This window comes from Parus major, chromosome 3 (genome assembly GCF_001522545.3).
Source record: "Parus major isolate Abel chromosome 3, Parus_major1.1, whole genome shotgun sequence".
Taxonomy (NCBI): domain Eukaryota; kingdom Metazoa; phylum Chordata; class Aves; order Passeriformes; family Paridae; genus Parus; species Parus major.
In genome coordinates, this window is record NC_031770.1 from 26,388,360 (window position 1) to 26,408,748 (window position 20,389).

Sequence of the window (20,389 nt, forward strand, 5' to 3'; positions counted from 1 at the left end):
CTGAAAACAAGAAAGAAAGAAAAAGAAAGTTGAATAACTAAAAACTTAAATAACTAAAAAATAGAGAGAGTGGCGGAGGAGGCGGTGCCCGCGTGCGAGAGCAGCGCCGCAGCCGGAGCGGTGCCGGCGGGGCGGAGTGGCCCCGCTGACCCCCGGCCGGGCTGGGGCGGGGGCGGGGAGCCCGGGGCGCCCCGCCGGCCCCCATTGGCGGGCGCGGCGGCGGCGGCGGGGCCGGGCCGTGCCGGGCCGGGTCCCGGGCGGAGGGGGCCGGCCCTGCCCCCGCGGCCGGCGGCGGCCCAAGGTTTAAAGTGAGAACTTTCTGCGGGCGGCGCCGACCTGCATAGCCCCGTCGCTGCGTCGCTCCTGTCCCGCCGCAGCAGCCGCCGCCACCGCCGCCTCCCCCGGGCGGGCCGTACAATCCTCGGCAGTGTCCTGAGACTGTACGCCCGCCTCGGGGGCGACCCGGCCGAACCGGACCCCGCTCCCCGGCCGCCGCCGCCCGCGGAGTCTCGCGTCCTGTGGGCAGGTGCTGAGCGCGCCCCGGCCCGAGAGGCGGCGCAGGAGCCGGCAGCAGCCGCCGCGATGACAGCTGACAAGGAGAAGAAAAGGTGAGGGGCCGCGGGCGAGGAGCCGGGCTGCTCGGGCCGCTGCGTCCACCTCCTGCGGCTGCCCTCTCCGGCCGCGAGACTTCCCGCGGCCAGGGGCCGAGAGGGCACTGCCTGCGGGACGGCGCGGCCTCGCCTCCCCCCGCCGCGGCTCCTGCGCGAGGGCTCGACCCGGAGCCTTTGCGGGGACCGGCTGCGGCGGGAGAGAGTTAGTTCGCCCAGCCCGGGCGGGAAGAGGGACAGGGGAGCAGCACCATGCTCCTTCGGGGTAACCCGAGCTCCGTCCGGGCCGCCGCCGAGCCGGGGAGCGCGTACCCCGGGAGCTGCCCCAGCGGGCGGCGCCGCGGCCGGCAGCGCACCCGGCCCCGGGCCGGCGGAGGCGGCCCCCGGCCGTGCCGGGCTGCGGGCAGGTGCACCTGGCAGGCAGGGCCAGCCACTCGGTGTGCGGCCACTGTCATGTACGCCATGGCAGGGCTTGGTATCAGCGAGGACAGAGGTAGTAGGAAACTATTTTGCAGTTGAGGACTGTTTTTCAAAGGGTTTTGAAGGCATCAGCACTCTTAGCAAAACGTGTTTCATAATTAAGGTCGCGCGGATGAAATTGCCTGCTGCTATGTAAATATTTCGACACCTCTCTCCAGTCCGAGACGCTGGCCGCGGTGCATTTACCGCGGTTCATGGAGCTCTTCAGCTGTCAGCGCGTTTTCCTGGGGGACCGAGAGCTCCAGGAGCGCCCAGCGCCTCGCTTGTTGCTGCCCTTCGAGAGGGATGTAAAGCTAGACATTCCTACACTGCCAGAGTGACCCTTCCAGAGGAAATCAAAGTAACGCACTGGTGGTTTTGTATTTCATCAAAGAATGTGTTTTCTTGTTGGTTCTTGAGAACAAACGTCAAAATAAAACTCAGAGGTCCATAACACAGAAGTTACAAGTGGAGATTAAGAGAATTATCCACTTGTTGCTCCAAAGCTCTAAACAATTCCTATGGATGAGTGAGGGCACGGACATGGGGAAAACTAAGCAAGTGAATAAAGGTCTGTGAAGTATTGTAAAAGGATATGTATTGAATTTGTTTTGTGCAGCTGGCAGTCACAAGGATTTGTTGATTATCAGCACAAGTTGCTGTCCTGTCTATAGATTCTGAGTGATGTGGTTTACAGACTAAGAATTTTATTTTATTTGTCATGCATTCTGTCTAGATGATGATGATGTAGTTAACTTTAAACCCTGGGTTTTTGTTTGTGTAGTAGCTCCTTTTTTATTGAGTCACCCTATGACGATGTAATAGGAGAGATGTAGTAGTGTAAATCGTATGTTCGTATGTTTTCCGTGTAGTTCTGTTTTCCTCAGTTTATCAGACACTTATGTATTAAGGTTAAACAGTTGGCTCAAGTGTATTTTGTTCTAGGTAGAGTGCAGAGTACAAATATACATACATTTTGTGTCTTAGGTCGAAAAAGTAAAAATTATACTACAGTACAATGTAGTTAGAATAAAGAGTTATAAGAAAACTATATAAGGCAAGAGGATTAAATAGTGTCTGTATTGGAAATACACTGCATTCATTGTATCACCACTTTTTAATGGGGCACTCTTAATCTCTTCAGTTTTAACCTCTTACTTTTAAGCAGAGTGAGGGATTGATTGAGAGCTGTGTAATCTTGCAGATCAGCACACTGAAGTGGTTTTTGGAAATAGTCTTCAGATACCACACAGGCTTTACAGTACTGAAGTCTGAACCATGATCCTGACTCTGTCACTGGTTTTAAATATTGTGACGTTCAGTGACAATTTTTCTGTTTCTCTCAGAAGTAAGCTAATTGTTATCTAGTTCATGGGATTGTTGTGTAAATTAATGTTTGTGGAAGAACTGGGAGAGTGTCCTGTGAGGGATTTCAGATAGCTGGCTTGTGGCCCCCCTGTCAGTGCACTGTGGATGTACCCTATGTAGCCTGGTGAAACAAGATCATTTTGTTTTCTTAATTTTCCAGAACTATTACAGAATAGGTTTATTGCCTTGTTTTTGACAGTTACTGTATTGTTTGCTTGATCTCTATCCACATATGCACCTAGGATCCCTAACCTAACTTGCTAATAGCATTTATAAATCAGTTTAATGGAGAAAAAGTGGGACGGTGTTACCAGATTTCCAGGCAGCTCTGAAAATGTGTTGAGGAGCAGTTTTCTTACTGTTAAACAAATGTTCTAATGAAGATAATCTTTGATTCTCTTATTGGTCCATTTAAGTTGAAGAACATCCTAGGTCCCCATTTGAAGCTCTTGTTTGTCAGCAGAAAAGAACAGTTGCTTTATTTGGAACAAACGTTATGGCGCTTTCCGTAGCTGATTTCCCACATTTAAAGTCAGTCCAAGATATAGAGCTGAGATTAATATGATTATTCTTTTAACTTAATTAAAAAAAAAAAAAATCTACACAGTATTAGATACTCTATTAGAATGCCGATCATTAGAAACTTGGAGAAGGAAAAATAAAAGGGCATAACACATTTTAGCAAAATAGTAGAAGCTAAGGGAGAAGTATCGGTGATCAGTGTGCAGTGCAACAACAAGTAGTTGGTGAGCCTAAGTGTAATTAGAGCAGTCTGATACAATATCTTGGTGTGTTCTTTAATGATTTGCAGATTTATATTGTTAAGAACAGATTCTGTGTTAAATGAATGGTTCTGGATGGACAACAGTGTCTGAGAAATGTTTGTAACCAGGCTCAGGGCAAGTCAAGTACCACTGAGAAAGATGCAGCATTTGGCTTCACCTTTTCATTTGTGTTGTTACTTGGGGAATTCTGTGTTTCATTTTCAATTGTATGAAAAATAAACCAATTTTGCAGCTCAGGGTGTTTCTGTGCTAGTGGTCCCCATGTAATTACACAATATATTTTGTGACCATAACCATGTAATGTTTCATAAATCTGCTTAACTTCTTCTGGTCCAGATAGTAAAGAAATGGGATCATCCCCAGTTATTGTCTAGGTAATACACTGCTTTCATTTACCTGTTTACTTCAGCCTTTATTTGATGTCCAGCCCCTCTAATGGGATGCTTTGTGCCTCGATTTTCACTGACCTTTTTCTTCAGGAGAGTAGTTTTGCCAAGCTGAGGTCACTCTTGGCCACTTCTCCTAAGAATGAGGAAACTGTCCTGATGGCACAGCTCTCCAGAGCTCAGGTAGTTGCTTGCTCATAATGGATATAATTTGGATGTCAGGAAATGTGAGCATTTGGATGTGCCAGGGTGTTAAACTGCAGATTTCAAGAAACACACAGTCTGTTTTGTTCTCTCCAGTATGTTTTCTGTGTTGTTACTATTGCCAGGTATAATTCCATATTGCCATTAATCTGTGATGGTAGTGACAGATGATTTTGTCCATTCTCTTGCCAACCCAGGTTGGTCCTTATACTCTTTTAAACCTCACTTTATGTTCTTTAGCTGATGGAGCTTTGAACACTCTCCTTTGCAGACTATTTCATAGATTACTCAGCTTCATAAAAAAAAAATTGTTCAAGTTTTATTATTGTCCAACATGTTCCTGTGCATAGCCCACATATTTTATTTACTTCTGTTTGCTTCTATGTTCACATCTGCCCTTGCAGTTTTTCTTATTTGGAGTTACCAAAAGGAATTCTGAATTCCTGGTGAATAATCTATTGAAATTGACTGTTTAGCACGTGCTTATGGTGTGTTAACATTAAGCAATTTGTATTTATGTTTCAGCACCACAAATTCAGGCATTTCATACCTTTCAGGTCATCTTGAATGATCCTGGCCACTTAGGCCTCTTCTACTTTGATTTTGCCCCTTCTGTTTCTGTACTCACTGCCCCTTCTGCATTTCTACAGATATCTGGCTTTTCTACCAGAGGGTGGCCCAAGGGTACAGTAGTGAAGGAGGACAGGCTGCATGCCTGCCCCCAGCTCTGCCTTTGCATGCATGTCATGGAGCAGAGATTGGGCTGAGCTCTGGCTTGGCGACCTTGCCTGCTTGGGAGTGTTTGACTTGTGCTGCTCAGCTCACGTGGTTTCATCTCAACAGAGCCAAAGTATCTCAGCCTGATGAAGACTGAATGGCTTTTGCTGTGGGAATGGTGTGCAGTGTGGGTGTCTCCCGGTGTGTACCATCCTCCCAAAGTGATCTGGGCATCTGAGGATTTGTGTTTTGCAGGGATGCTCTGCTTGTGTTTAGCACTTAGCCCTAGAGCAAGTTAAAAATCTGTCAGCCTTTCATAAACACAGTCTTTGTGTCCTGTCCTTTTCTCTGCATCTTGTGTCACATTTATCTTGTGTAGGTCATTGGGAATGTCCTGGGTATTTGAGGTACTCTGCTAATTGCCAGTTTTACATTTATGCAGCGAATTCAGGAGATCTATCATGAGTATCAAAAATTGACCTCTCTGTATCTTTCTCTAAACTATATCTTTCTCTAATATTTACTATGAGGAATTCATAAACATTTAAGTATTTTTGTTTTCAGGTTCCAAGCAGGAGCTGCTGTTAGGTGTGGTGGGGCCAGAACTCTTCAAGCATTAAACTTTTTGCTATTATTAGGATAAACATTAGAGTAAGGAAATGAGCTACAAAGGCAGATTGTATTTAAAAATAATTTAAATACATGGAATGGTTTTATTCTGCTAAAGCTATTTGTGAAATGTTATTGTGTCAATTACTTCAGTATTCATAGTGGCATGTATACCTTAATAGTTATAAATAGTTCTACTCCTAGGTTCACAGAGCCTTTCTCTTAAATTACAATGCAAGTGCAAGTATTAATACTATGCGTCTTGCAGGTTTTTCCTCATTTATTATTCTTGTGCTCAGTTTGCTTAAGAAGCAATATAATAAAGTAGTTATCTGGTGACGATAAAACCTTGACTGCTTATATAAAAAAAACCAACTTATTTCTTACAGTTACAGAACTGCTTTTCATGGAGACTGTTTCTAAAGTCTGTAAAATGGGAAACTATTTTTCTGTGCCTTTAGAAAGTAGCTTAATAAAGTACAGTTGACCAATTGGCTGATAAATAAGTAGTATTCCAAAGTAACTCACTTAATTATGCTCTGTTCCTTGAGTTAAAACCTAATTATGATTTTGGTTCTTTCCTCTGTTACTTTATTTAGGTCTAGAAAATTTAGCTTAAACAAAATCTGCAATAATAAATTTTGATTAAATGAGCATATTTGGGCCTGAAAACAGTTAGACTTGCAATTTAATTTACTTGACTGTTATTACAAAGCGTTTGGTGTTAGATAGCATTTCCGTTATGCTTCTCTGTCCATTGCTTTATGTGACACAGCAAATATTCAATATTTATTCTACTGAAACTCATCAAATGTTTTGCCAGACATGAAGCAAAGTTGCTTTAGTTGAATTTTTATGTCTGATCTTCAGTCAAAGAGGTGCCCTAGTCTTGACCCTTTCTCTCTCTCTTAATATGTGGAATCAGCATTTTTCTTTGATTTAGGGGAATGTTTAGGGTGTTGCCTCAAAGAAGATTGTCTGAAAAATTCAGAAACTTTACACATACTTTATGTAAGCCTGTGGGTAGATGATTAATACTGGCTTATTGCAGCTTTATGAACAAATTCTGTACATTTGGGCAGGTGGAAAAATCACTTTTTTATTTTGTTTTTGCTCTCAAGTAGTACAAAACCAGGATAATACAGCTCCTCAGTGGTTTTGATTCCTAACGTAAATATGTTAAACCACCCCCAAGTTACAAATGCTGCTTCGTTCTGCTGTGTATGTATTTATGCACTGATTTGCTTTCAAACAAACATTAAGTAGCATGTGTTTTAATCTCAAGTATTTGTGGAGAATCTATGGACTGTTTGGTCAAAGATTTCAGCAGCATGTTGGTGTTTCCAACAAGAAGCATTTCTCTAACTGCATCTTGCCTGTGCCTGGCTAGTCCTCCAGTCCCTACTTCTTGAGGCATGTCCCTGAACCTCAGCTGTGACCTGCATGAATGAAACCTCCAGGCCAGAATTTGGACAGACTGTAAAGCAGGAATTTGGTGGAGAGAACAGCCCAGACAAATCCCATAAAAGTCCAGTTTTGTTTGCTTGTTTTTTTCGTATATATGAGTGAACATTGATCAGGGGAGGGTCCTACACTGCTCTCTGTTGCCTGCCTCATTCTTTAAATCCTGCCCCCCTGCCAAAAAAAAAAAATTAAAAAAAGCTCAGTAATTCCTGTTTATTTTCACCTCTTTCTCCACAGCCCTGGCAGAACAGAAGGCTGAAGCACTGAAACATCCCTTTATATTTGTATATGAAATATTGTGTGCATTGAACTACTTCTACAAATAACAATACTTTTACATTTTGGAGCTAGAAGAGTATGAGCAGTCTCTTTTTGTTTCAGGAAATTGTGTTATCTAAGGAAAAGCTAAAATTAGAAGTGATATGGGGAGCATTGTGCATGGTGACTTTTTTTTGGAGGGGTGGTATGGTTGGTTTTTGGGTTTGTTTTTTTTTAAACAGAACAACTCTCCTAATGGATAAATCATGTGGGTGTAACTTACGGTACTTGATAGCAAGCAGTCTGTCTGAAGGTGTGTGTGTAATAAGATTACTGGGATCATTTAGAAATTATTTGGAACTTCTGAAATATGAACTTAATCTACTGTAAATATTTGTTACTCATTCTCTAATATGTCAAAATATATTTGGTTAGTTAGGCAAATGAAGGTAAGATATAAAGTGCAAATTTTGAACAATGGGCTACCAAACCCTGGAAAACCTGCAGATACAGTTGGTGAATCTTTTCTGTAAAAATAAATATTTTCTTGGAAAAATAATTTTCCAAAGCACAAGGGAAACGAGCAAGTGTTCTAGTTTAGCTAGACTAAAATGGAAGGGATTGGTTTGAGAAATTGTCAAGACATAAGGAGACAGCTGAAACATTTTAGATTTGGCTTCATTTTTATAAGGTTTCCTGTGTTGCACTATGTTGTTTATTGAAAGCCAGATGTTTTAAATTAATTTGAATGAGACTTAAGTAATTATTAGTCTCTTGTTAGTTTAAAGATTTTTCTGTTTTCTTTGTCTTTTTTTTTCTGGTGTTAGACTTAATTGGGGCTTTTTTCAGATCTTTGCTGTACCAAAGTCTACAACACACATACATGTGTCTGGTTTGGTGGCTGGACCTCAGTCAGATTCCTGTCTTCCTTTCAGGAGAAATCTTCAAATTCATCTGCTAAACTTAAAATATTAGGTATTTCTTTTACACTATTTACAAGGCCCTCATCACTTAAAACCCTGAATTAAAAATGGTCCCAGTCTTTCAAAAACTGCAATTGCTTAGACAAGTTACCAGGTCTGATGAAAATACTCAGTTGTCTTTGGCTTGGGTTAGGCAGGAAGTGTGACTTGGCAATGACAAAGGTCTTCTCTAGCTTTGGTTATGTGAACAGCTTTTTAAAGACTGTAGTATAATTGAAAACATAGCAATGAAGTCCCTCCATAACCCCTCACCGGCTCCTGACATGACAGGCAAGAAAGTCAAAATATGGGAGAGAAGAAAACAGCATGTTTACAGAATTTCTAACTTGTTCTCAAAGGACTGATAATTTCAGAGCCATGTTCTTGAAAACCTGCCTGCATAGGCTGAGAGATAGGCATGTTTGCCTTTCCCAGGAAAGCTATTGCTTTAAGTAGCAGATACAATAATATCTTGAAATATAGTCATCCCAAGGTGATATGCACCTTTGGCCTAGTACATATGTTCTCTTTAGGTAGTCAGCTTCTGAATCCCTTAAATGTATATTATTTAATACACAGAAGATGGTTTCATTTTGAGAACCCAGGTCAGTGGCCTGAGTAAGTTGCATGAAATCTTAAAAATGTGCCCTATTCTTTTCTTTTTAGATGGGAAAGCTGGTGCTCATTTGTTGTGTCAGAGGCCTTATGAACGTCTTAAAATCTGCATGGGAAAAAATCCATGAAGGGCTCATCATTTTGGTGCAAGTTTTCTGATGGTGTTCAAAATTACTGTGTAATATTTTTCATTTAAGATATAGTCATGCCCTTGTAAAATAAATAATTGCTTAGTTAATAACCTGAAGCAAGTATGAAGTGGGATGGTTATTAGGCAGCTTTTAAAAAGGTGGTGGAAGTATGCCTTAAAGAACATTCCTTGTATTTTGTTTTACCATTAGCATATCTAAGGTATTTACTGCCATAAAAAGGTCCTTAAACTCTTGGTATCACAGCTGTAGTCGTTTGCAGTTGCATTTGTATGATAAACTACAAAGCAATCCTATTCAGCCATTGTGTTTGGGACATTCTCTGGCTGCTGTTGGTCTACAGGCCCTGTCCATTCACAATTGTATTATCCTCTCTGCCAGTAAATTCTAGATATTGTTGGGTACTTATTGTCAAAATACTTCAAAGATCTTTGAGACATTAAGAAACCACCCCACTCTGAATTTCTACACTTGTAAATGGGGAATGTTGCTAGGAATGTGCCCAGCTTTTAGCTGTCTGTGCATTTTGTATCCAAAAATCGTTGCAAATAGCAAAGTATCTTCTGAGATGATAAGCATTGTTGTTCTTGGTTAGATTTTTGTGTAGCATTATGATGAAATAACAAACTAGTTAGCTGATGGCAATGACAGTGTCTTCAGACTCTTAGGTATTTATGGCGAGTACTGATTTAAAACTGATAGGAAGTTTGCTTAGAACAAAAATGGCTTTTGAGTGATCTATAGAATATCAGCATCATACGAGGATGTGTGAGAAGAAGTTCAACACTAAATGGTTTTATCATGCCACGACTCCTTTGGCAGGATTTCTCCAGATACAAATCCAGTGACCAGTTACAGCTATACTCCAGGAATTTTTTTTTTTAAGGTCTCAGTTGCCTCTACTGTGTTTCATAATCTGTGAAAGAAGATTGAAAATTGTGAAAGTGCTTTTGGTATTGTCTGATAGTTAATGCCTGATGATTCTTCTGGAAAAGAATTCTGCTTTTGTCTAATTCAATGAAGGTGGAGAGCCGTTGGGAAAGGATAAGCATTTTAAAATAGCCTCTGCGTAACCATTCACCATATGGTCTTTGGAAGAACAGTGAGGCTTTGCCTACTCCTGGCTTTTCCCATTCCTCCTCTGTTGCAAGGGAAAACCATGACATATATGGCTCTTGGTTTACTTCTTCCAGTTATCCCCATATGGACCTGGGAGACACAATTCCCATTGTCCTGTAAGGTTGTCTTGTACGTTGAAGAATGCAGAGAGCTGGAATTCAGCATTTCTTGCACATGGGATGCCTGACTTTTGCTTGCAGAGGAGGAAACCAATGCCTGAAGACAGATTATTATGCTTGGTCTTAACAAAGCAGTGTTATTTACACTTTTAAGGAAAGGTAGACATTTAGTGATGTTGACCCACTTTATTGCTTAATGCAGCACTTTTATGTGCGTGATTAGGTGGAAGATGTTGCATTTCTCCGATGGTCCACAGCTTGGTTCAGCTGCAGGTGGGCTGTTTTTGTGCTGAAGCTGTAAGATTATCAGCGTGTGTTAACGGATCTGGTTCTTGGGTTTTTTCCCTGTGAATTTTTGAAGGATGTGTTTATTGCCATTACTAATCAGAGGGACATTTTTATGGGAACATCCTTTCTGTGCTCAAGGTCTCTTAACACTTCTACTGGCTTTTTTACATAACAGCAATGCAGTATTTATGTTCCCAGTGATTCACAAAAGGGGACTATCCTGTTCGCTTAGGCATGTGCTGGCTTGAAAATGAAATAGAAGCAAGTGCAGATATCTTGAGGGAAACTTAATACTGCTATTTTGAAACAGCCATTATTTCCCATTTAAGAAAAACCAACCCCCCCCCCCAAGCTACTTTTGTTTGTCAGCTGCATGACTGGCGCGAACAAAACCTCTCTGGCATGGGGACCTGGGCCAAAATGCAGTGAAGCTGAATAAAATCATGTTTTGGATTCTGTCTCTTGAGATTGTTCGCCACTCTAAGTAAAGCTGGCTGTGAAAGTCGCGTCTGGTTGCTGACCTGGCTACTGAACAACAGTTCAGCAAATGGGTCTGGCCTCTGCAGGTGCTTCTTCTGTCTCCTTTTCCCTCCACACCCTCTCTGAAAGCCCCTTGCTCAGCCTGGCTCTTTGTTCTGCTGGGTACTCAGGGCATTGCATTGATAATGTAGCCTGGACAGTGTAGTGTGACTGGTCCCTGTAGTTATCCTAGCTCCCCAGTCTGGAAAACTAGGATGGTAGTACATCCTTCCTTCCACCCTTTGTGTATGTTATTTATTTAAACTGTAAACTTTTTTAAATTGGGACTTTTTATTTCTATGCCTAACACTATGCTGTAGATATGTTGGCACGAAGCTTGAAGAATGAACCCAACTTGAAAATGCTTTAAAAGGAGGTTGTCAAGTGGAAGGAATTTGGTTATCTCTCACTCCTATATTACCTGGTTAATTGCTTTCTTTACTGCTCCACTCCATATTATCCCTCAATATGTAGGTTACACCCACGTGCTGACAGGTGACGTACACCTTCATTTGCTTCACCTTTGAGTTTGTCCTTCTGTCACATAAGATCCATGTGCATGCAATTTAGATGCCCCAAGCAATTGAGAAGGTGAGGGTGTTGAAGGTGGCAGCAGGAGATTGCAACACCCTGAAAGCATCTCAGATGATAAAAACCCTTATTCTTTCAGATTTCATCATGGAACAGGCAGGTGAGCAACCCACGGGGCAATAAGAGTGAAAAGGAGGGTTTGACCGTCACAACAAAACTGGTCTTTTCTGCAGATGGGGAGTTCAGCAGGGTTTCAGCCAGCCATCATTTGCTGTCAGTTTCTTTGAACTGAGAGCTGTAAGAAAGTAGAGGAGTGTTGACATACAGGGTTGATGTGACATGGGTTTAGAGGTCAGCATATGCAATCTCATTCACAGAGGCTGAGGCCTGTGCATCTTCATTCAGTTAAGGCTTCTCTTGCATACGAGTGCCAGGATGGGCCTGAAGACGGAGCCCACACAGTGTTTAGTGTAAAGAACAAACAGTGAGAAAGCCTAACATTTTAGATAGACTTAGCAGCTTTGCTGTGTGCAGGCCCTGAAGAAGATGGTGCAAGAAACCGTGTTATCTGTATAACACTTCATTCCCTCTGCCTGCCAAATCTTAGGACAACATCCCCCGCCCCTCAAACCTAAATGTCACTGTAAACTTGCTGTAACTAAATTCCGACTTCTCAAAGGGCAGATATGAAGAAATGATACAGAGTGACCAGCACTATTGCTTTCTGGCGCTTTTAAAAGTAAATATTTTAAAGGAAGCAGATGACAGCAAATGGTGCTTATTCAAATAGGAACTTTTCAGAGCTCTCCTAAACTGGAGAATAAAATGAGCAGGGAGCAAAGTCTGCATTGGAGGTCACAGTAGAGATTTTGGTTGCAGTGATGGCTAATGTGGAGCAGAAGTCCCGCCTAAAGGCAGAGCTGAAAGAGCAAGAGTGCCTGCTACCTTACCTGTTAAAACCTTTAAAGAAGAAACCCTGCCAAAGTGAAATCATTATAGAGCATTCCTTCAGATTCCATAATTCATGTGATGAATACAGTGCAAATACAAAATGATTTCATGTTATATTATGTTTTGAGTAGGTTACAGCCATGGAAAGAGCCTTCTGAGTCATTTGTTGAGCTGTGTACTCCTGTTGATTTGGTTTCCTAAGTTTCTGTTTGTACCTTAATTAACAGTTGGAGTGCTCTGGCTGTTGTACCAAAAAAAATCTCCATGTCCTTAATATCTAGAACTTTTATCAAAATGGACTTCAGTTCCTGCCTCAAACCTCTGGGTACTGTTTTGTGAAAATGCCTTTGAGGAAAATAAAATGTCAGCTGTGTGTGATATAAACCTTCATCCCTCTTAAAGGAGGGTGTCATGATCATTTCACTTCAGGTCTTAGCTGGTGGATTAAGCAAATGAGATACCTTTGTAAAGTATGAGGAAAGTAAAACAACCATCTGTTTTTATACTGTTACTTGCATAGGAAGTCAGTTCTGATTTACACTTGTAAGAAGCAATAATTGGTGGGCAGATGTATTTCAGTGTGCTCTGTTTGCCGACATACCAGGAGTTGTTTTAGTGAAGCCGTGGAGTATGAAATCAATGTACTGAAAGAAAAAAAGAGGCGGCCTCAACCTAGAGATATACTTGCTACTGAGACAAAACTTATCCCCCCCACCTCAGAAGAAGTAAATACCTTATTGTGCTTGTAGTTGTAGGTATATTACAGTTTGCTGTTGTTGAATATGAATTGCATGTAGGAAGTTTGGAGAAGTATTACAGCTCAGTGAACTACTTGGAAATCAAAAGAAATTTTAATAGGTGATGAGACAGTGTTTAGATTAATTATCCCCTTCTAGCTTGTTTCCTTAGGAGATCAAGGTTTACATGGTTATAGTGTGTCTACCTTCATTTCTGATAGAGCTGTAGAGATCTCAAGGATATTCTGGACTAAATGACTGGAGTAGCTGTTGTAATGGCTACAGGGAAGAGTTTCAGCCACAAGTCCATTTTCCTGTAGAGACAAAAGTCTTCCTATCGCTGAAGAAGTCCAGGCGCCAGACAGCTACATGCTTGCAGCTTGATGTGCCACAGGTTCCAGGATCCACCAGGAGTCTGCAGAATTGGAGAAGTGTGTTTTTGCTAGCGTCCTTGTTGGCACAACAGCTTATTGCTTTTGTAGTGTGGGTCACTAGTTAACCCTTGTGGTGTGATAAAAACTTACTGTGAGCTATTTGCCTTGCTATTTGGCAGTAATAGATACAGATAAAATGCTGTTCCTTACTCTGGGCGTTTCCAAGTTGTTTCAGTGTGCTTAGACCTTACTGGTTTTGGATGAAGAAACTGCTGTGCTACTATGATTAATAACACTCAGTACTGTGGGCTATTGTAGACTGGCCACATTAAAACCACCAGTGTGTTCACTTCACTCAGGCCTTGAGTGGTGCAGACTTGTTTCTGCTAGACAGGAATCTCTGACTTAAACTGGAGAAACAACTGCACTTCTCAACAGCTATAACTCTGGATCTGGCTGTAGAGAGATCTGTTTTGGTTGGAGAGGCCCAACTGTGTGTGCCTTGGTGTTGATTGTTGGGGTTATGATTAATTTTGGGCATTGTTATACTGGCAGTAACAATGAAAGCATTGTCACCACTAACATTTTCACTTTCCTGTGTTGTTACAGTGCTTGTTTAATTATTTTTGCAAGAGCAGTGGGTTATGGGAACCTTTTCATGTGCAAACCACGTTGAAGGCAGGAATCTCCTGTTAAGAGTTGCGTACTTTTGTTGTTCCCACAAGCAAAAGTAATGATGAAAATTATTAAAATTGATTAATTTGCTTTGACAGTCAGTATCTACTGAAGGTCTCTTATACTTCTCAGAATCACTTCCCCCAGTTGAGAGAGTGCTACTGTTTGGTTTTTGTTTGTATTATGTATTTGCTAGAAGGAGAGTGCTATTGTGTGTTTTTTGAGGGTGATTACAAACATAAAATAGATTCTCTTGAGAACGCTTTGTCTACTCTCATCACAATTGGTAATTGTTTTGTGTTGTGTAAGACTCTGCATGCTGTGTTTCTTATTTGGCAGTATGTGTATGTGAACCTAAAACTGGATTTCCACCTCCAGCATTTTATCACTGATGTTTTAAAGGTGAATCCTGGAACAAAGCATAAAACCTCTCTGAACTCATGACGGTGAATGCTTACCAAATTAAGGCAAATTTTTAAAGTTATTTGGGAAGTGAAGTTTTCTGCGTTTTAATGGATGTCTTCTCCAATTAGGACCTGTGTGAGGTAGCTTTCAAAATGAAAAAACCAAACCCGACCCCAAAAACAATTACTATTGACATTGAAAGAGACTAAATTAATATAGTTATGTGCAAGGCGGGTGTCATCCTTTTGCAACAAGTGTATTTTCAGAGGTCATTCCAAAATGCCAAGGGAAAAGGCATCCATAATCCTCACATATCCTATTAGCAGAGCCTTGAGGTAGAGATGGGCAAGATGTGTGGAAAAAATGAGCCTTTTGCTAAGCATTTTCTTTGTAGGTCACTTATTGTAGTTGAAATTACAGGGAGTGTAAGAGCAAGTGATCTATTAGCAAAACCATGAAAATAAACCATTTGCCACTTCTAACAAGTGTTGGACTAAAATATGCCTCAAACCTTAAAAATAAGTGAAAACTTGGCAAAAAGTAAGACCTGGGTTTATCTGCATTTCATCAGGTACATGGCGTCCTGGAATGCAGCCCACTGGCAAAAGCATGGGGAGTGTTATCCTTTGCAGCACTGGGAATGTTCTCTGCTGAATTTGGCGCCAATGACCGAGCTTTGCTTGTTAGCTGAAGTTCACACAGACTCCTTGCCAGGCCTGCCCAGAATGCTGTCTCCTCTGACTTCCTGTGGTCTTGCATAATATTTCCGTGCTTCTTGTATAACCGTGGCTTATTCTGGTCACTGCCCAGTTTATACGGTCGACTTTTAAAAAGGCCAGTCCTGCAAACGTGCAGCTGAGCCATGTCAGTGGCAGGAGGCATCCCAGTGGTGACGCCAATGGAAGCACCCTTCCATGGGGGAACCACCGGCAGCAGGGGTGTACGTCAGTGCCGACATGTCTGAAGGCAATAAAGTTGGCTGCTGCAGCCTTGTGACGAGATAAGCGTGAGGCACGACTTCAGATTAACTGCACCTTTGAAATATGTGCTGCTCTTGCTCTGATTTCTATAACAAATATACCTGCTGATTAAGGATGAGGGAGGCAGCGTGCAATGAAAGCACATTTTCAGAGCGCTCTGAAATTCTTGTTATTGCTAATAATCCCTCAGTTAAAAGTCCTTGAAAATGTGCCTTGAAAACATATTCCAGGTGTCCAGTATTAAAGGCAATGATAGGAATTTCAGGAAGAAGAAAACAGTATTTTCTTGCTGATGGTTTTTAATGCTTCCACATAAGTTGTTTCTGCAATTGTCTGCAGTTAAAATATGCATTAGTTTTGCATTACTGTTGAAACAAGTGTATTTAATAATGTTTACCATTTACTTACTTACTAGATTATTTGTATGTTTTGAAAGTGTATTTCATAGCCACTTGTGCCATGTCACTGTGTTTATACTGATTATTTTTTAAATATTTGTGTTTGCACATGTAGTTATACGTAGAACACTGTGTACCTACAGAGATTTGTCAGTAACTCATTTTCAGAAAGATGTTTGCCTAACTTGACACTTTCTACACAGTTTAAACACAGTTTTCAAACTGTTACTCATGTTCTTTGGGAAACCTGTTTGTGGCATGGCTTAGAAAAGCTGAAAAGTAGAGATGACAAAATAGTAACTTCAGTATGTTTGAAAATTTACACAATAGACTGTATTGATTTTTTTCTGTTATATTTCCCAGGTCATGTATGATCTTCCAGTTAAATACTATCTGCTTTGAAGAAACAGAAGAATCATTTTAGGGAAAGCATTGGAATTGACTTAGTCTCACAGTTATGTGAAATTCTGTTTAAATTGTCTCATACCATCATCTTTTCCATGAATTCAGGTTAACGAGTTGTCATAGAAAAAAATCATGCTGCCTACACATGACTCCTTGCAACACTATCTTTTCGTCTGATTAATTTAATGGAAAATAAGCTTTTACTGGTTAATGTGTGTTATGAGACAGCTTTCCTGGTCACTTAAAGGCTGTAGTCTGGTTTACTACCTTGTATTCTTAGGATCAGCATTTTAATGGCTACAGTCCACCTAATACCATACATGGAGAATTGTCAAAGTAATAGAGTGGGTGATACTACTGACATCTAGCACACCATTTTATAGTACTGGGATTATGAGTGCTTCTTGGGGGCGTGTATTACATATACTGCATTTTTGACAGATGGATGCAAATCCTGAAATCCTAGTAGGGCTTGACCAAACAGATCTAGCAGCATAGTTGCCAAATAAACCAGGTTAACCTCAGTATGTTTTGACCAATGATGAAGACCAACAAGCTTGCTCCTCAGTGATGGGTTTGGGTCCTGGATAAGCCATACAAATATGAATTGCATGGTAGATGAAGCCTGATGCTGTGATTGGCCCTGAGATTAGGGAAGACACATAAGAATTGCAAAAGGCTGAGTACTGCTCTGCCAGGTGGAGAACACAGTTTGCTGTCAATGAAAATGGATTTTCCCTCCAAATGGAAGCAGTTAGAGAGATATTTTTAGGACTTGATAGTCCATTTCTTTTAATGAGTGTATGTTCCTCCTGTGTACATAATTTTAAGTGATTTCAGAAAAATTGTTTTGCCTTATAAAGTCAGAGCTGGAAATTTACTCTGCGTATAGAATAACAAGATTTAGAAACTTGTTCAAAAAAGATAGGCTGAGACTTAGTCCTTTCAACAGTGTTAAAAAGGAACACGTGTTCTTTGAATCCAAATGTAGCCAAGTGTTGAAGAGATACATGGTCACTTGGGCATGTTTGTTTTTCCTTTTTCTTTGATGATTTAGAAATGTGCAAATGGGCACTGGAGAAGCTTTGAGGGTTTAATCCTCAGCTGTACAGGAAGATAACCTGCTGCATTCAGTGGGAGTTTTGTTCCAGTAAACAGTCTGGGATTGTTCACTTGTATACATGTCTAAATGTGGATCTCAGTCAAGTAAACATGCATGCAGTTGTACGCGTTAATCTGCTTTCAGAGCTGGGAACACCCTGTGTCCCTTGCATCACTGGGGACATGGCCACAGCTGGACCTTCATAAAGGCTTGTGTTCAAGACGCTGATGGTCCATCCAAAATGTGTCCTGCCACAGAAGAGGAGTGATAGGTATCTCTGGGGGTACAGCAGCCTCCGTCACTCGGCTTTTGGTGCACAGAGATACTGCTCTCCTTTGAAGGATGTAAGATGCAGATACAGACTTCCAAAATGCCTGTGCTCGCAGATAAAGCAGGAGGGAGCAGCCCGCCTAACATTGAGTATTTTCAGCCTGCATGCCTTGCTCCTTCCTGAAGCTGAAGAGCTTGCTTAGTTTTTCTCAGGCTAAACTTTCACAGGAGCAGGAATAACTATTCATCTAGGGAAGAAAGAGTCTGTATAAGGGCTAACTGGGAACAGCAGAAATGCGGCTATGCTCACAATGCCAAAGAGCATTAGAGTGCTTTTCCTGAGCTCTATGCTGCAGCTGGCAAAGTGGCAACACCTGTGAACCTTTCACAGACAGTGGGCAGGGGGTATGAGAGACTTTTAATACAGGTACTGCTGTTGAGAGAGAGTTGCTGATATTTATTTTAGTTTATTCTTATAATTTGAAGTTTTTTAATGGCACTTGCCCAAAGGTTGTAGTCTGTCAGCAGGGAAAGCCAACCTTGTGATATTACAGTAGGACATGGTGTCTCATGCAGTGTAACCTGTATGCTGTCATTAGGGACCTGTGCACGTGAGGGAATGCTGTAGGTGTATAACAACAATTTTAATGTATACTGTAAAATCCAGTCTCATTAAGTACTGAGGACCTCAGGAGTTTTGGGAGAGTTTCTCTTACTGACTAATGTAGTAATTCAGTATACTTAGCCTCTTAGAGGATAGGTCTAATAACAACCATTAGTACATTTGTATCTTTCGGAATGCTTAAAAAGCTTAAATGGATGTGGTTTGAAAAAGTGAAATGAAAGAACAGTAAAATTAACATTAAAATCCAGCATATGCTATGGTGAGGAACTATAGTCTTAGCTATACTACAAAAAATAGAGATCTGAAAAGGTTCCTGGTTGACAGATGTGTCAGAATAGTAAATTTTAGCTGTTGCTTATGGTGTATTGGTTTTTCTGTTTGAGTTTTTCAAAATAATATCTTACTCAGTGTTCACACTTCAGCTTCTCTAAATAGGAAATTTCAAAAAAAATTTTTTTTGTTTGCTTTAATAAGTAAGAATGGGAGCATTTTTGAAAGAAGAGCTTAATGCAAAGGGAGCTTTAAGAGAGGACAAGAGGCACTTTTGCCTGTTACTAGAGCCCCTGCAGGCTTGGTGAGTTTGTCTTCTTGGGTGGAGGTGGTTGCAGCATTGATGCTGCCTAGAGGCTGAGAAGGAGCCAAGGGGCTCTGCCCTTCCTGCGGAGGGAGCTCTCATTCAGCAGCATAGCTTTCTCCTGAGGAGATTGCTGTAGGCTGCCTGCCCAAAGGGAGGGCTGGCAGGATAGGACCAGGAGCTGTGAAAGCTGATAAGCAGTTCTTGACTCTTGAGTTGTCACGCTGTCTTACCACGCAGGCAGTTTCAAAGGGTTCTGCTGGGGCTTGGGTGTGTGCTGGACTTCAGTCATCAAAAGCACCTGTAGCCACTGGTGGAGGTTTGACCAAACATACCTTCTTGGGGTCAGTGCTCAGGGGAAGGCTGAGACACAAGGAGGCTTGGAGAACTTTTTGGGGAAACATCTCTGCTTTCTGTGTCCTCCTTGAAGTGTCCAGTGATTGAAGTAGGCTGATGGGAAGATGCTGGGCTACATCAACCTTACACCTTGCCTGCCAGGCATATTGCTGTGTATTCCTCTGTCAGCAGGGGTACATCGAGAGGACAGAAAGGGTTCATGAAGGGGTGAAACAGATGTGCTTTCATTCTATCCAAATCAACAGCGAAACCCCCTCCCACTGATTTTAGTAGCCATACATGATTTTTTTACCAGACATCTCATGGTTGTATATCTAATATGTTAATTATGTGTATGAACCAACTTTTAGTGTGATGTTTAATACGTATATAAGGGCTTTTATGAAATTCTGGGTTTTTTTGTTTTGGTTCAGGAAAACAAACATATGATACTAGCAACCATAATTATTGCATACCAATTATTCAGGCTTATCACCAAATTACATGTGGTTGTTTCCACAGCAAAACATTTTTACATACCTGTAGCACAACACTAGTCTTGGTGGATTACAGAGATAAGATACCAACCATGGCTAGCATAATCTTCTGATAAACTGGAGCATTAGTAGGATGCAGAATATAGCCTTGAAGGCAGAGAAAATGGTATTTAGGACACTTTGAAAATCTTGGTTTAGGAATTGCATAGGAATGATAAACAGATTTTTGCAAGGTTTTAGGGGAACACCAGTGTTAACTTTTGTAGTAATTACTGAACTACTTTCTTGTTATTTGAGAATTGGTACTCTCATTTGTTTGTCACTCTTCAATCATTGGAGTGAAGCACTTAGTAACAAATTGCAACATGGGGAAGTACTAAGCTTGTCTGTTTCAAGCAACATTTGAATACTTAAAACATAGGTAAAATGAAAGGCAAAGGTTAATGATTTAATAACAAGGTTCCCAGGACTGTGCCTTATGTCTAGAAGGCAGTAATTTGCATTTGCTTCCTGTAGGGTGACTTTAGTGAGGAACTGAAGGCACTTAGCATATGCAGATGCTGAAACTCTTCCATGCATCTGTTACTATTTAAAAAGTATAAAGTCTGTGGTGGAGACTTCTGAGATGTCAAAAGAGAAGGAGTGAGGCACTGACAGACAGGAGGATGCTGGTATAGGCAGGGAGTGACAAAGAGAGGAGGTAGTTATGTGCCTACCAAAAAACTAGGAGGACACCAGGATGTTTAATGAAGGCAGATAGGCTTTATTTAGCAGAGGGATGTTTATGTGCTTGATAGAATTGGATATACAGCAAATTGCCTTAAATATGTTTTGTGGTTACCACTATTTATATACAAAGCAAAATCACAGCTACAAAGCTGTTCTTGTTTCTGAAACGTC

At 41.3% G+C, this 20,389-nt stretch overlaps 1 protein-coding gene across 1 annotated transcript in view; it reads left to right on the top strand.

Moving 5' to 3' along the window:
• Positions 1–313: 313 nt before the first annotated feature.
• The window catches only part of EPAS1 (endothelial PAS domain protein 1), a 76,386-nt gene continuing 56,310 nt past the window's right edge, over positions 314–20,389 (top strand). The window contains exon 1 of the mRNA XM_015621415.2: positions 314–608. Coding sequence (XP_015476901.1) covers positions 583–608 — 26 coding nt within the window. The 5' untranslated portion in view covers positions 314–582. The remainder of the gene's footprint in view (positions 609–20,389) is intronic.